The sequence below is a fragment of the Carassius gibelio genome, chromosome B22, assembly GCF_023724105.1.
Source record: "Carassius gibelio isolate Cgi1373 ecotype wild population from Czech Republic chromosome B22, carGib1.2-hapl.c, whole genome shotgun sequence".
Classification (NCBI taxonomy): Eukaryota; Metazoa; Chordata; class Actinopteri; order Cypriniformes; family Cyprinidae; genus Carassius; species Carassius gibelio.
Window position 1 is genome coordinate 14762533 of NC_068417.1, and position 15330 is coordinate 14777862.

Sequence of the window (15330 nt, forward strand, 5' to 3'; positions counted from 1 at the left end):
AATGTTTAAAAATTCAAAAATCTAAATTCACAAAATTCAAATGTCTGTTTGATAAAGATTTTTATTTTTGACACACTGATAGATTTCAGCAATCTTATAAGATCACTGCATGGCACACTGTGCAACATCTGATAGTCAACTGTACGATTATGACATCTATTGACTCGAATGCAGCAACACTTTTCTATAGAAAAATAAAACATCATTATATGTGCTAGTCATAAACAAAATGAGCAAAATGACACCACTTTTGACAACACTGACATTTGCAGCTTTTATGTGTGCTAAAAAAAGTGGGAGTGGCGAAAGTGGAAGAAATAAGCAGTTTTATGTTGTAGTGCCATGTCGCGTGGATTTCATGTCGCATTTTTATTGGTTGGTCAGTTATTTGAACATTAAATGTTTGTTGGAAGTGTGCGTACACATCCATCCTATAATGATAAAAAAAACCACCCAGTATTTTTTTTTTAATCCCCATTTTAAACTCCCCTTTCTCAAATCAGGCTGTTCTGAGATTCCTGTCAGTAGTTTTGCACTGGCCCCTCCCACAATGGTTGATTGACAAGGCCGTCTTACCTTAGAGCCGCCCTGAGTGAGGAGTGAGATGCCACTATTTATTAATTGATTTTTTGATTTATTGATTTATTAACACGATTAATTGATTGAGGTGTTTTGTTAATGGATGTAATAATGAATAAAGCAGTTGTCATTTACTCCTGACGTCTGAAGACGCAGAGGATAAACGTTACTTACCTTTTTTAAGGGAATGTGCTGATCCCTGGTCTGACTAAAAATGCATCTGTTTGCGTGAATCAATCGTGATCAAGCCTCATCTACAGAAGAAGTGAGTACAAGGGTTTTTATGAATCTTACCAAATTGTCTTTCCCAAAAATGTGGCAGTTTCGCGGGTGAAGTTTACAGTCTGCTCGTCACCTCACGGAAGAGAGGGGCGGGGTCAGCCAAGCTCATTAGCATTTAAAGCGACTTGGACTAAAAAACAACTTACTAAAAATTCACAAATTCTGAGTGTGGGTCACCATACTTGGCCGAATGTCACATCACTTTTTTCACTTTAACTTTGAAGCACAAACAAACCATTTATAAGAGCTCTTGATGCACAGATTGTATTTAAAACACATTTCAGCACGTTCACATTTCTACACACATTCAGGATATTGTTTTGATTTGTCATGTCACCTGTGTATGTTGCTGTGTTTAGTCATTCTGAATGGATTTGTATACTGTAGTAGGTACAGTATAAGTGGTCAACTAAAGGCAGTTGGTTTAGTTTTTTTTTTGGCATCTCCATGTGGTCTTGTTTAGTATCACAACCTGATTTGTCGCGGTAAATCACATACACAATTGCACGCACACAATTGTAACACGTGTACAGTGTGTGTGTGAACTAGGAGGGTCAAACCCTTTCAGGGAGGATTCACACCAGCGCCCGTGTTATCAGAAGGTCTTATTAGATCAGAGTTTTAGCTGAACATCTGAAGGAAATGTCTCTCACGCTTGTTTTTCTCTGTTTGTGTAGTCTGACTGGTAAGTTACAGATGCATTTTTACAGCTTCTTTTATTTTCAGTTCAAAGAAATGAAATACCCGCTGCTTTTGCAAATATACAGAAATTAATGAGAGACCTACTTTGGATTCAGATCTCTTTTTAGTGAGCCTGTTATAATGAGCCAAATATAAAAATATGAAGCTATGGAAGGTGTCTAGCAGAATTAAACTTAGTTTTACCCAATTTTAATTAACTTATTAATGTCACATTTAATTAAAAATATTAAACATAAAATTATTGATTCGCACACATCTGTCTGTTCATGTGTCGACTTTCATTTTGTTTAGTGTCTCTGCTGCGGTTAAAGTTTACAAACTGATTTCAGGCTTTTTTAAACCAACATGAATCAGTGTAAAATCTGTTTGTTCATCAGGTGTGTTTGGTGAATCAGTGTCAGTGATGGAGGGTGATACTGTCACTTTAAACACTGAACTTACTGAAATACACAAAGGAGCTAACATAATGTGGTATTTTGGAGTGGAAAAATCTATGATAGCTGAAATCAGTGGAGTTTATGGAATCTTCACATCTGATGTTCCTGATGAGAGATTCAGAGACAGACTGAAGCTGGACAGACAGACTGGAACTCTGACCATCACAAACATCACAATTCAACACGCTGGACGCTATGAAGTAGACATAAGTGGAGTGGAACCGTCGACACAAAAATTCAGTTCAAAAAAATGCAGTCATTCAATTTCTGTTTATGGTGAGTTGACACAATTTTCTGAGCACATTCGTGTTTTATTAAATTAATATTTTGGGTTGAAAAAATTATGGAAAAAAGTCTCACATATGCTTGATTATCCAAAAACGAAAAAAATGGAGCCCCGCACATTACATGAAGGAAAAAAAATTAATCTAAATCGTGCGCACGATTTACTAATTCGTTCCCTCAATGTACTAAAATGTGCACACGATTACCACTGCGTTCCCTCGATTTACTTTTTCATTCACTCGATATACAAATTGGGCGCACGATTTGCTAATTCAATCCCTCATTTTGCTAAATCGTGCGCACAATTTAGCAAATCGAGAGAATGTAATAGTAAATCAAGGGAATGCAATAGTAATCGTGTGCACGTTTTAGTACATTGAGGGAACAAATTAGTAAATCAGGCACACAATTTATTTATTTTTTCTTGCATGCCATGTGCGGGGCTCCATACAATGCAGTGAATTTTTTAAGGATTTAAAAGCATAAGTGAAGCTTATGATTCCATAAAACACATGAATTCTTCTGTTTAAAGTATAGTGTATTATTTTGTGCAGTAAAGCTTTATTACATTTTTTTTTTCAATGGCTCCATGGTTTATGGTGTTGTAAAAAGGTGTACAATTTTTAAGTTAACATTTAAGTTTCCAGTTTGACCCTGTTGACTTTCAGTGTGAATGCCTCAACATAACCTCAATTTCTTAAAAAAAAAAAAAAAAAAAAAAAAATATATATATATATATATATATATATATATATATATATATATATATATATATATATATATATATATATATATATATATACATATATAATCACATTAATGTGTGTTTGTGATAATCATCATTATGCCATAACGCTGTTGATTGAGCTTAATTTGTTCTGAACTCTGAATATAATTATTATACTATTTTCAAGTTTATAGTTCATTTTACAGAAACGCTTACTGACCGTCAACACACTAAATCAGAACAAGACTGATGTTAGATGTTCTTATATTTGTGCTCTTGCATGTTTTAATTTTTTAGCTCATCTGCCCACTCCTAACATTACCAGAGATTATTCACAAAATCGTTCTTCATCACCATCATCATCTTCATCATCACAGCAGAATTGTTCACTGGTGTGTTCAGTGGTGAATGTGGGTCATGTGACTCTCTCCTGGTACAAAGGAAACAGTTTATTGTCCAGCATCAGTGTGTCTGATCTCAGCATCAGTCTCTCTCTACCTCTGGAGGTGGAATATCAGGAGAAAAACAGCTACAGCTGTGTGATCAACAATCCCATCACAAACCAGACCACACATCTCAACATCACTCAACTCTGTCACACGTCTTCAGGTACCTCTGTGTTAATATTAACAATGATTAACTGAGCTGATCTATCAAGTTTAATAGTGTTTGTTGTATATCAGATGGACAGTTTCACCCTCACTAATGGCTCATTTTGTTAATTACAGATCAAGGTTTACCATTAGGTTTACCTTTATTGTACATAGTCCTGCTATCTGCAGCTGGATCTCTGTTGATTGTAGCTGCATTCATGATGTGCTGCATCTGCAAGAAATATAGACAAACAGGTCAGGAGGCCAAACAATTCATATTCACAAACATTTAAGACACATGTTTCAATATAGTATTGAAAACTTGGTCATTTTAACACATGTGTGTAATATTGTTAATGCAGTTGAGATCCAGGAGGAAGACAGAACTGATTCAGCATTGCGTAAACCAAAAACAAGAAAAACGGTAAGAAGCTGTGAGAAGTCATAATCATTTAGTGTGATTGAAGTTTGCCGATTGAAGTTAGCAGCAGTTGCAGTATTATTAAGGACAGCCAATAGGGACTTTCAGGTCACAAGTCAAGTAAAACGCATTGTATATCTTTACTTATATCCTAATGATTTTTTTAGCATAAAAGAAAAACCTATAATTTTTACTCATACAAAGTTGTTTTATGGGGGGGGGGGGGGTAATTGGGGGGGGGGGGGGGGGGGGGCTATTGCTACACATACAGTGCAACGTTTTTAGCCCACTACTATTTATTTTATTTGCATATCATAAATTAGGTGTTATTAATGTTGTGTGGTCTACTTTATAATTTTTTTAAATCATATACAAACAGTTCCAACTCTAAATAATGTGGTTTGTTAGTCTAAAGTAACATACAAAGGTATCTTCTGTACCAGTAGATAGTTAGAGGAAAGAAAGTAGGACACAAGCTGTTAGCCCATGTTTCTGTGCTGAATTCAGGTCTCGAGCTGCAGCTGCTCTGCGGTTCATGATCATCTGAGGCGAAATGCAGCTTTAGAGGTCAATGGTTGATTTGTAGACACGCTACAAGTAGCTACACTATCTCTGCTGTTTTGTGTCGAAAGACAGTCATTCTCAGTCTGTCGTTAGGAAGTTTAAGAATGATATGTTTGATGTTTTAACGGCATAAAAAGTCATGTGATGAACGGGATTGATGTCATTTTCTTCTTGCTGCATCTAGTTACATGTTAGTATCTGTTCTGTTTTCAACAAAACAAAAAAAGGCTGTGTTCAGTTAATAAGGTTTCCGTTCTTAAGGTTTATTTAAGAGAATAATAATGCTATTCAGGTTATTAGTTTCCTGTTGCATAATTAAAACTCCTGTTTGAATGCATTTCTCCTTGCAGAAATCAAAGGTGGATCATGTGTATGAAAACATACCCAAAAAGCGATGATCAAATCTCCTTCAGACAATTCTAGAGGACAATACCGAAGAATGTATTATTTTCTTAGATATCCCTGTTTTGTTTTCACTCTTTGTATGATATCTTTGTAGTTATTATGTCAAATAAAACAGATTTTATTTAGTTGCATAGCCTACAGAAATTTGCCTGATTATAATTAATAAATATCATATTATTCCTACCCTCACCACGCTCCATTGGCTTTCATTATTTTTGTTGTTGTTGTCTGTTTATTTGTTTTCCAAATAACTGAATATGGAGTGCATTACTGATGCCTTTGATATTTCTGCCGTTGATGTTATTAAAGGTATGGTTGCACAACATTTAAGTGAGATATTACTACTGCAGTATGCAAATAACTAAATCAAACAATGAGACATAATAGGCTCATTTTTAGATGAGCCTCGCCTGAAATTCAGGCTAGAGTATGCGGCATTTCCCATCATGCTTTGTGTCAGTGCAGCAGCTGTAGGAGAGAGCAACTGTGCTCGAGGTTTTTGGTATGCAGTATGTATCATCAGAATAACATCAAAGCAAGGCGGACTTCCCTCGGTCACATTTCTAACCAGCATGCATCGTGCGGTGATCGGTTCTGCACAGAGTTTGCTCATCTCAATCCAGCCTCAGGTGTACCCAGTGAGTCCTCTTTATTAGTGAGAGTGCAGTGTGAATAACTTGCAAACAATAGGTTTAAATGAGAGAAATACAAACATAGTAATAAAGAGTGCTTTATCGCCTTGGCTAACTATTACCAGAAAGCTAAGATGCACACCAGGGCCAGTATTCATGAAAAATCTTTGTGCTAAGAGTTGACCCTAGTGACAAAATTCTAAGAAAATCCTTAGAAATGTCAGTCTCAGACAGCAACATTAGATTTGGCACACATCTGGCCCACGTGAAGACCATGCGGCCCAGATCCGGCCCACATCTGGGCGGCATGATTTTCACATGGGCAACATGTGGGCGAAAATCGAATGTTGATGTGTAGACTCTGCTTCCTCTTAAAATTAAAGTAAAGATCCTAGTAAATGAAAATGTAATTCAGAAAGCATCTTAACCCTTAAAACAGCTCTTAATGTCCCAAATTGTTAGCAGTACTGACAGGACTTTTAAGAGGCTTATTAGTTAATTTAGCAGCACTTGGACAAAATCAAAAACACAAAGAGGGAGAAGAAATGCATATTTGCAAACAATGCATTAGACAGTAAGCTAATAAGACGTTATAAGTTTGGTGCAGAGATCATGTTTGTGATCGATGCTATTGCACGCTAACATCTCAGACACAGTTTTAAAATGCCAGAGCACCAGAAATGAAAGTAATCACTACATTAATCATGGTCACGTTCACACTGTCAGTTTAAGGGACTGACAACCGTGTTTACTTACAATTTCGAAATGTCCCGTTTAAACAACAGCTTACTGTACAGATGCGTCTGTATGAACGTGCAATGAGTCAAGCCCATATATGCAATCGCGTCCTTTTCTGCATCTAATGCATGACACTGAATTTGAGTATGAACACAGAACACAAAACTGACGGAAACTGCTCCAGTTTTGAACAGTGAGTGGGTCTAAAACCTTCAGATGACGCACAGCTTATTTCTCCATCACTGTAACAAAGAGTAAAACCACACATGTGCATCTCTCTCGCACTATACTAAGCTACAAGTTGTCTAGTTCACACAGTGCGTGTTTTCTGAGAATGCGTTTGTGAGTCCTGAAAATAGACAGGCGTAAGTTCGGTTATAGAATGCAGTTGTCAAGCCCTTAATTAACTGTATTGTGTGAACGTAACCGTGTTAAGGACTCAAATGCAGGACTGACAACCGTATTCTGCTGCTCTGTGACTGTGAATATGAATGTGAATTAATTACATTAACATATTTGGCAACTAGAAAAATGCAACTTTTTGCAGCAGTGATGATTTTGGTCTATCCGAACTTTCTAAACAAATAACAAATAGTGAAATATATATCAATAAACAAAGAACAAACCCCAAGATGTGTTGAGAACCACATGATAAATACATAAAAATGTCATAATTAGCCTATACTTTTGGGCCTGGAGTGAAGTTGCAGAAGTAAGTGTAGTCTGACACTGATATATGGCTCTCTCTAAAACAATGTAAACAGAGCCTTTCATTCTACCGGACCTTGTGACGTCATATACATGACTGAAAGTCCTGTAGTCCAATATTTAAGAACCTAAGAAGAGAATATACAATCCTAATATATATTTTAAAAAAAGGAAGCAAGAGATAAATAAATAGCGCCCTCTGGTGGGTTGAGCAACAGAACTACAGGATTGCGAGCTCAACAGGAAACAGTTCACTGGCTAAAAATGCAGTCATGCTAACTTTTTAATTTACACGGTTGACAAAAACCCCAAATTCTAAGAAAATGCATTTAACAGTGTGATAATAATTAGCAGTATCACTAAAGGTCTTAAAGTGGTTGGTGATTGTGATGGTGAGAGATAAAGATGAATCATTGATTCACACATTCACATATCAGACAAACCTACACGTCTCATAGATGTGCATATCATAAAACCTGTTTATATCTCCTCCTCATACATATATAAGAACTTGCTGCCCATCCATGCAACACTGGTTGGAAAAAAAAAAGATCATATTTAACAAGTATTACAAGATATTATGGACGCTCTCAAATGTTTGACTGATGTGGTTGGCATGAACCGACACTTGACTTATTAAATATGAGCACAATAATCACTGCGTTTCTTATGTTTCTCTCCCTCTGTGTCAAACAAAGTGTCTCATCATGGTTTGTTTCTGATGATTAAAGCAGCAGAAGAGGAAGACACCCTTCACCTATAAACACTGAGAGTCCACTCTGACCTACAAACTGTTCCAGCACCAAACACATCGAACCACATTTCTGAAAAAATGAAAGAGAATTTAATTAATTGATAAAAAAAATAATAATAAAAATAAAAAAAACAAGGGATGTTCTGAATGATTGCTGGGAATTTTTAAATACAACTGGTAAAGGATTTGCATGGAAAATAAAGGAGTTGGTTAATGAAGCTGGGCTAGAGTCAATATCATTTGCTCCAGTAGTGGTAGTATCCCCAATCCCACCCTGGATAATAGATCAACTGTAAATAGACATAAAATTACAGGAAAACAGAAGGGAAATGAATGAAGCAGATAGTTTAATTACATATGTGTATATAAAAAAAATCATACTTCTCGTTTCCTCAGATTTATACAGATGGGTCAAAGAGTACAGAGACTGGAAGGATAGGGGCTACATTTTATGTTCCAGAGTTTGAGGTGAGGAAGGCTGGAAGGATAACAGATGGTGCATCATTATATACAGCAGAGATGATAGCTATTTTAATGGCACTACAGTGGGTGTATGAAGTTAGACCGGATAAAGTTATAATATGTTCTGATTCAATGGAAGTCCTTTTGAGCTTACAATCATTGGAAACAAATAGAACTGACATTTTAACTGAAATCAAGATAAGGTTATACGGTTTAAGACAGATAAGAATAATAATTAAATGTATGTGGGTACCAGCACACGTGGGAATTCAAGGTAACGAGGAAGCAGACAAGATTGCCAAAGAATCAATTAAAATGAAAGAACCAAACACTCCATCACAGTAGGTGGCGGTATGAAGCTTGGAAGTTATTTCGCAACCCGCCATTAAAATCAAAGAAGAAGAAGAAGAAGAAGAAGAAGAAGGAGGAGGAGGAGGAGGAGGAGGATGAGGATATACAGTTCAAAGTGAAAGTCGTTTGTTTCTTTTCTTTTTTCTATTTTTTTTCTTCTAATTGTATTCATTTATTATGGAGATAGAGGAACGGCGATTTTTTTATTGGTCTATGTTAATTGTCGCTGTATCATCCCAACAAGGTAAGTCATTTGTATGTTATCTGCCTGTCAATGATAAAAACGAAACGTGTTTGTCTACCTCCGATATGTGGGCCGTCACGCTCATGAGCACGCGTAAACCATGCTGTAAACACACGCAAATCACCACTGAAAAAGCTGACCGTTGACTAGTCATATTTTTATTATTATTATTTATTATTATTATTATTATTATTATTTATTATTATTATTATTATTATTATTATTCGAAAACCATTTAACCTACTCTTGGAATAAAACGGACTAATATGTACATTTCTTTAAAAAATCGCTCTGTGCTTTGTCTGAGCAGCTGTAAATATTAATTATTCAGTCTCCTTCATTACAGTTAATACTGATAAAGGCTAAAACACTTTGGTTTGAGTAAGCAGAACCATGGCTATTTTTTATTTTTTTATTTGGGAGAATATCTTGATAGTAATTTGAGCTTTGGTTAAAGCCTTCTAACAGATAAAACTATCACGTTTAATATAAATCGTGTAGTCCATTCATTACCACACAAATATCATAGTTATAATGATTTTGTAGCAAAAACCATGGTTAATTTGTGAGTAACGTTACCATGGGATAACTACAATACAATAACCAGTTTTCTTTTTTTCTTATCGTGGTGGTTAATTTTTGTAAGGATACTTAAAAACTATATTTTGTAATTAAAAGCACGATTTTCTTGTTTATGGATCATTTTCATCAATACTATTGTTTTAATTCATAGTATGCAATTTTCATTAAATTGTCTATGAAAACACTTTATTTAATGACTGCACTTACAGTGAAAGCAGCTAATACATGAATCAAGATTTGGTTTGTGTAATGTTCATTAATTTGCTGAAGATTATTCATGACTTGTATAGGCTATTGTGTTTGCATGGATATATTGAGGTCTGACGGGTTTCTTTACCTACAGTATAATCTGTGTGTTCTGGAGAAAAACATTTTCACAGCTCTTACCTGTTGTTTATCTTTGTTTGGTTCATAATTAACTTTTTATCTCTTTTTCAGGTGCTGCTCGTGTTGATGTTGTCACAGTGTCAGTGAATGTGGGAGAATCAGTCACTCTACACAGTGATGTTAAAACAAACCAACAAGAAGATATTAAGTGGTATTTTAATGACATTCGAATAGCTGAAATCAGTGGAGATCTCAGTTTTATCTGTACAGATGTTCAGTGTAATGAAGACACTGAGAGATTCAGAGACAGACTGAAGCTGGATCTTCAGAATGGATCTCTGACCATCATGAACATCACAAACACAGACTCTGGACTTTACAAATTAAAGATCATCAGAAGCAGCAGCAGCAGTATCAGTGAAAAGACCTTCAATCTTACTGTTCATGGTGAGTCACTAAATTAATCTTTAAAAGCACATTAAATAGGTTTAAATCACAATATTAATGCTAGTTAATGTTTGTTTTGCAATAACATTGTGTAGTTCTTTTCTCTTAATGCATTTTAATGCTGTATCTACTCAAATCTATTTGAAAACAAATTTACTGTTAAAGTACTTCATTTAAAATAAGTCTGCAAAATATGCAAAATGCTGCAAACAGCGTGGGAAATTGTTTTCATATCTAGAGCCCGACCGATATGGATTTTTGGGGGCCGATGCCGATGCAGATATTAACTCGAAAAGAGCTGATTTATAAGCCGATATTTTGATTTTGAAAATAAACTGGATATTAGACCCATTTCCTATAAGCTGCACTTACATAACATTCAATGGCAAAATATCTGCCTGTTCTATGTATGTGGGCTGTATAAACCATTTTCCAGAAGGGATTTATGTAAAAAAAAAGCCTTAGATTACGGTCTCAATCACTAAACAATTGCACATCAAAAGTATATATTTTTTAACGATCAAAAAACAGTCTGATTTTAAACATTTAACACTTTTACTTTCTTCCAGTTGAAGCTGATTTTAACAGTCTGTGTGTGTACTGTAAATAAATTATAATACTAAAGTTAAAGTTAAAGTATTTGCAGAAGTAGTCCCACACTTTTGCTGCTACATCATTCACCTTTTTCAGCCATCTGTAGGGCAGAAAGAGAGACATAGAAAGAATAAGCATGTGTATTAATAATATCACCATGTATCATTACTCATGTCATCATTAGAATTATAATAATAATAAACAGGGATCTCCTACATAGGCAAAAATGAGAAATATATATATATTTTTTTATTTGTCAAGCAATAGGTATTAACCTCCTTATATTTAACAATATTATTTCAACATTTTCCTGTTATGTCTGTAAAGCTGCTTTGAAACAATATGTAAGAAAAAAAAGAAAAGAAAAAAGCGCTTGTTCAGCTCACATTTATTTACATGTCCCCTCTGATTTAATCATTTCTGACGCACCTACTGTAGTTACTGTAACTACACTATATTTGCTCTCACAGACACATTCACAACGGACCCGTATATCTTCTCCTCTTCTCTTTGTGCAGTCTGAATCAAAATGGTTAACGTTAGTGTCATGAACACACCGCTGTCAATTTTGAGAAGAACCACCTTCAAGCAAGTTAATAGCAAACATTTAAGGGGCCTGCTAAAAAGGAAGCTATATTAGCGTTAGAGTAACGTAACCAGCCTGAATTCACCAAATTGTTCCCTGGGCCTGAGGGTAGCCTCTTCTTCCTTGCTTCTCTCTTAATTCTCATCAGCAGGACTAGCGCTATCGCTCGCTTCTTACAACGGGACAGATACATGTTTGCTGCTGACCGAAAAGAGGAACAACAGACTATGAAAGAGCTCCCGCTAAAAGTTTTTAAAACTCCGCCTACGCCATAGCGCAGAGCAGGGCAAATCGCGTTGTATCTGAAGGGCAACGCTAAACCCAGCGGCCAAGCGCTGTGCATACCGCGTCCTGTGTGAAAGGCCCATTACGCGGTCATTATGTGGGAAACACACTGCAATAGAATAAGCACTAAACGCTAACTTTATAGTTCGACCTCTTATTAACGTTCGCGCTCTTCCACTGATAAACATGGTATTAGCTTTGTGGCTAATCTAATATAGCAATGCATTAGCGGCTGTAAGTGATGTTACAGAATATTTAGAAGTGATAATGATAGGACCGTTAACTAGAACTACCACACCGTTTTTATATACAGTGTATGAACTAAATCTACAATCATTTCACATGACGAACGACAGACTCACCTGGGTGGCTTGGCTGATCGCTTTCTTCTTTGTGGATTTCTGGCGCTGTTGCAACTCTGGAGCTGCAGACCGCCCTCTGGTGGGCAAACTATGCAACACTCATAACATGAGTGAAGAATATGAGACTGTTTCTCATGTTTCATCGGCCGTTATAAACGCCGATGCCGATTTAAATGCAATTAGCTCATATCGGCCGATAATATCGGCCGGCCGATATATCGGTCGGGCTCTATTCATATCCACAGTGCTTTCACATTGTTTGTGTTGTTGTTTTTTTTTTTTTCAAAAAAAAAAAAAAAAAAACGATCCTTCAGCAGCTGTTGGTTTGTGTTTGCAGGTGTTCCTGTTTCTGAACAAGATGAAAATTCAGTGAAGGAGGGAGAATCTGTCTCTTTAGATCCTGGTGTATCAAGACAACCAAATGATCTGATGAGATGGTATTATAAAGACATTCGCATCGCTGAAATCACTGGATATATGAGTAATGTCTGTAAAGATGAGTGTAAAGAGAGATTTGGAGACAGACTGGAGCTGGATCATCAGACTGGATCTCTGACCATCATGAACACCAGAAACACAGACGCAGGAGTTTTTAAACTACAGATCAACAGAAATGCTCTTCGCAGCAACCATGCTTTCAGTGAGAAGAGCTTTGTTGTTAACGTTGCTGTTAGTAAGTATAATTAAGTTCCCTTGTGCAATTTGAAAACTCACATCAAAAGTGAAGAAAAAAAAGCATAGTGACGTATAGACCAGCATGATGACCCATACTCAGAATTCGTGCTCTGCATTTAACCCATCCAAAGTGCACACACACAGCAGTGAACACACACCGTGAACACACACCCAGAGCAGTGGGCAGCCATAATCAAACAAAAGTAATTCAAATCGCTCATCATTGCGAATGATTCAAGTTTTTCCCCCACTTCTGCAGTCTCAAAATTATTCTTTAGTCCTTACTTACTAGAGTTCACTATTGCTGTTATGAACTCCTGCAAAAGAGATACAGTACATCGCCAGACACCAGCTTCTGGGAGTGTTGCTGGAGAATCTTTGCCCATTCCTCGATGGTCTCCAGTTCAGTAATATTCTTGGGTTTACATGCTGAATCTTCCAGGACTTCTTCTGCAATGAAGCCTTGGTGGAATTGGAAGCATGCGTTGGATCATTGTTGTGTTGGAAGGTCCACTGATGCCCAAAATTCAGCTTCCTCATGACTCCATGACATTTTCTCCTAGGATTTCCTGATGCTTCAGTAAATCCATCTTACCTTCCACATGTTGCAATTTTCCAGTACCAGAGGATGCAGAGCATCACCAAGCCACCACCAGAAAGTTGGTTATAGTGTATGCTTCATTCTTCTTCATCGAGACATACCTCATAACTCATAGGGGTGAACAGTTCAAGCTTTGTTGCTCCACAGAACAGAATCACAAAACTTCTGTTGCTTATTTATAGGATTTTGAGGAAATTGAAGTTAACTTTTCTTGGGCTTTTGGGTCAGTAGTAGTTTACGTCTTGAAACTGTCTGCATTTAACAAGTGCCTCTATCTACTCTGAACACGACAAAGAAGCCATTGAAAATCATTTGAAATTTGTGTCAGCACGTCATAAATGGAATGCAGCAGCAGGTTTTTTTTTTTTGTCTGGGATTTGTCACACAGCACCACATCCAGTGTAGACAGCATCACTGATTATATTAGAGTTGGGTAATAAAAAATAATAATTCTGATTATTTGTTTATACAGTTGGAAAGGAGTAAAGCCTGAATTAAGGCTAATATGGTAAATTCAGAGGCCTGTTGCATAAACTGCTTATACTAGACTTGAAAAATGCATAAAATTTGTTTTTCTGTGAACATTGATGTTTGTTTTTTCAGTTCAAAGTGCTGTGATTTTTGTTTTAACTGTTGTTGCTGCTATTATAAGTTAAATCAAATAAAGTTTAAAAGTTTAAATATCAGACAAAGATATTGGTAGAATTGGTTATCAGTCACTCTCTATTCATATTGACTCTCTCTTCTCTTTAGATGTTCCAGTTTCAGGTCGGTCTTCAGCTTTTTCAGCAGGAATAGCTGTTGCTGTCATTCTGCTTTTAGCTGTGTGTGCTGCGTTTGTGATTTACTATCGCAAGCATCAAGAGAGAAGAGAAGGTGAGTATTGGATACAGCTGATTTAACAAGATTTTGATTGTGAATAAATACTGTTTGAAAGATGCAAAAATATGTATTTGTATTATAATTAACCAAAGTGATTCGTGTTTAATTGATTTTTTTATTGTTCACAGACATCGGGATGCAGAACATTGGTCCGGTAAGATACTATAGCATCATTCAGACTGTCAGTTCAAATTAAGGCTGCACGATATTGGGAAAAAATGACATTGCGATATTTTATTTTTCTGCGATATATATTGCGATATTTTTTCTTACAAACAAAAATAGGGTGACCACACTTACATTCTCATTTTAAATGTTTTAAACATCGACACCATCGTGTCAATTGATTAATATGCGCGAGGGAGAGAGAGCAAGACAGCTCGTGTTGTTTGAAAACGGCTCTCTCTCTCTCTCTCTCTCTCTCTCTCAATTCAATTCATAGTGCTTTATTGGCATGACGTACAAAGGTAAATATTGCCAAAGCATTGTACATAGCAGAATAGAAACAAACAAAACAAAAATACATATATATTCATAAGAAAAGAAAGAAAAATTACATGCAAAATAAATCCATATACATTCCATTAACATTGATGGTACTTCTAATGTACTCTCTTCTCTGTCTCTCTCGCGTGCGCTCTCTCTCCCTGTCTCTCTCGCGCGCTCTCTTTCTCTCCCTGTCTCTCTCGCGCGCTCTCTTTCTCTCCCTGTCTCTCTCGCGCGCTCTCTCTCTCTCTGTTGCTGGGTCCAAATTCAGGGTCTACATCCTTCGGAGGACTCATTTGAAGGATGTTACGTCACAGCGCCAGCGACGAAGGCTGTCCAAATTCGTAGGATCCTTCAAATGCGGCCCAGAAATGCGTCCTCCTTTTCCCCCAATTCGAAGGATGGGTGTGGTGGATCCTTTTGCGTCCTACCTATCCCATAATTCTTTTCGGCAGGACGAAGCGAGCGGTAGCGGAGTGGGGGAGGAGTATTATTTTCAATGTTTTTTAAAAACTGGCTTTTCAAAAGTATATTTTTTCAGTGGTTTTCTAGTTAGGCATTTTGTTTTAGCGTTAAGTATTTTTTTTTTTTTACATTTGTACGTGTATATGTAAAAAAA

The 15330-nt window shown here is 36.4% G+C and overlaps 1 protein-coding gene across 1 annotated transcript in view; it reads left to right on the top strand.

Annotated features, from left to right (window-relative positions):
* Positions 1 to 8743: 8743 nt before the first annotated feature.
* LOC127988074 (uncharacterized) overlaps positions 8744 to 15330 on the top strand; it is a 64728-nt gene continuing 58141 nt past the window's right edge. Inside the window, exons 1-5 of the mRNA XM_052590589.1 lie at positions 8744 to 8884; positions 9905 to 10240; positions 12405 to 12740; positions 14097 to 14219; positions 14354 to 14379. Coding sequence (XP_052446549.1) covers positions 8818 to 8884; positions 9905 to 10240; positions 12405 to 12740; positions 14097 to 14219; positions 14354 to 14379 — 888 coding nt within the window. The 5' untranslated portion in view covers positions 8744 to 8817. The remainder of the gene's footprint in view (positions 8885 to 9904; positions 10241 to 12404; positions 12741 to 14096; positions 14220 to 14353; positions 14380 to 15330) is intronic.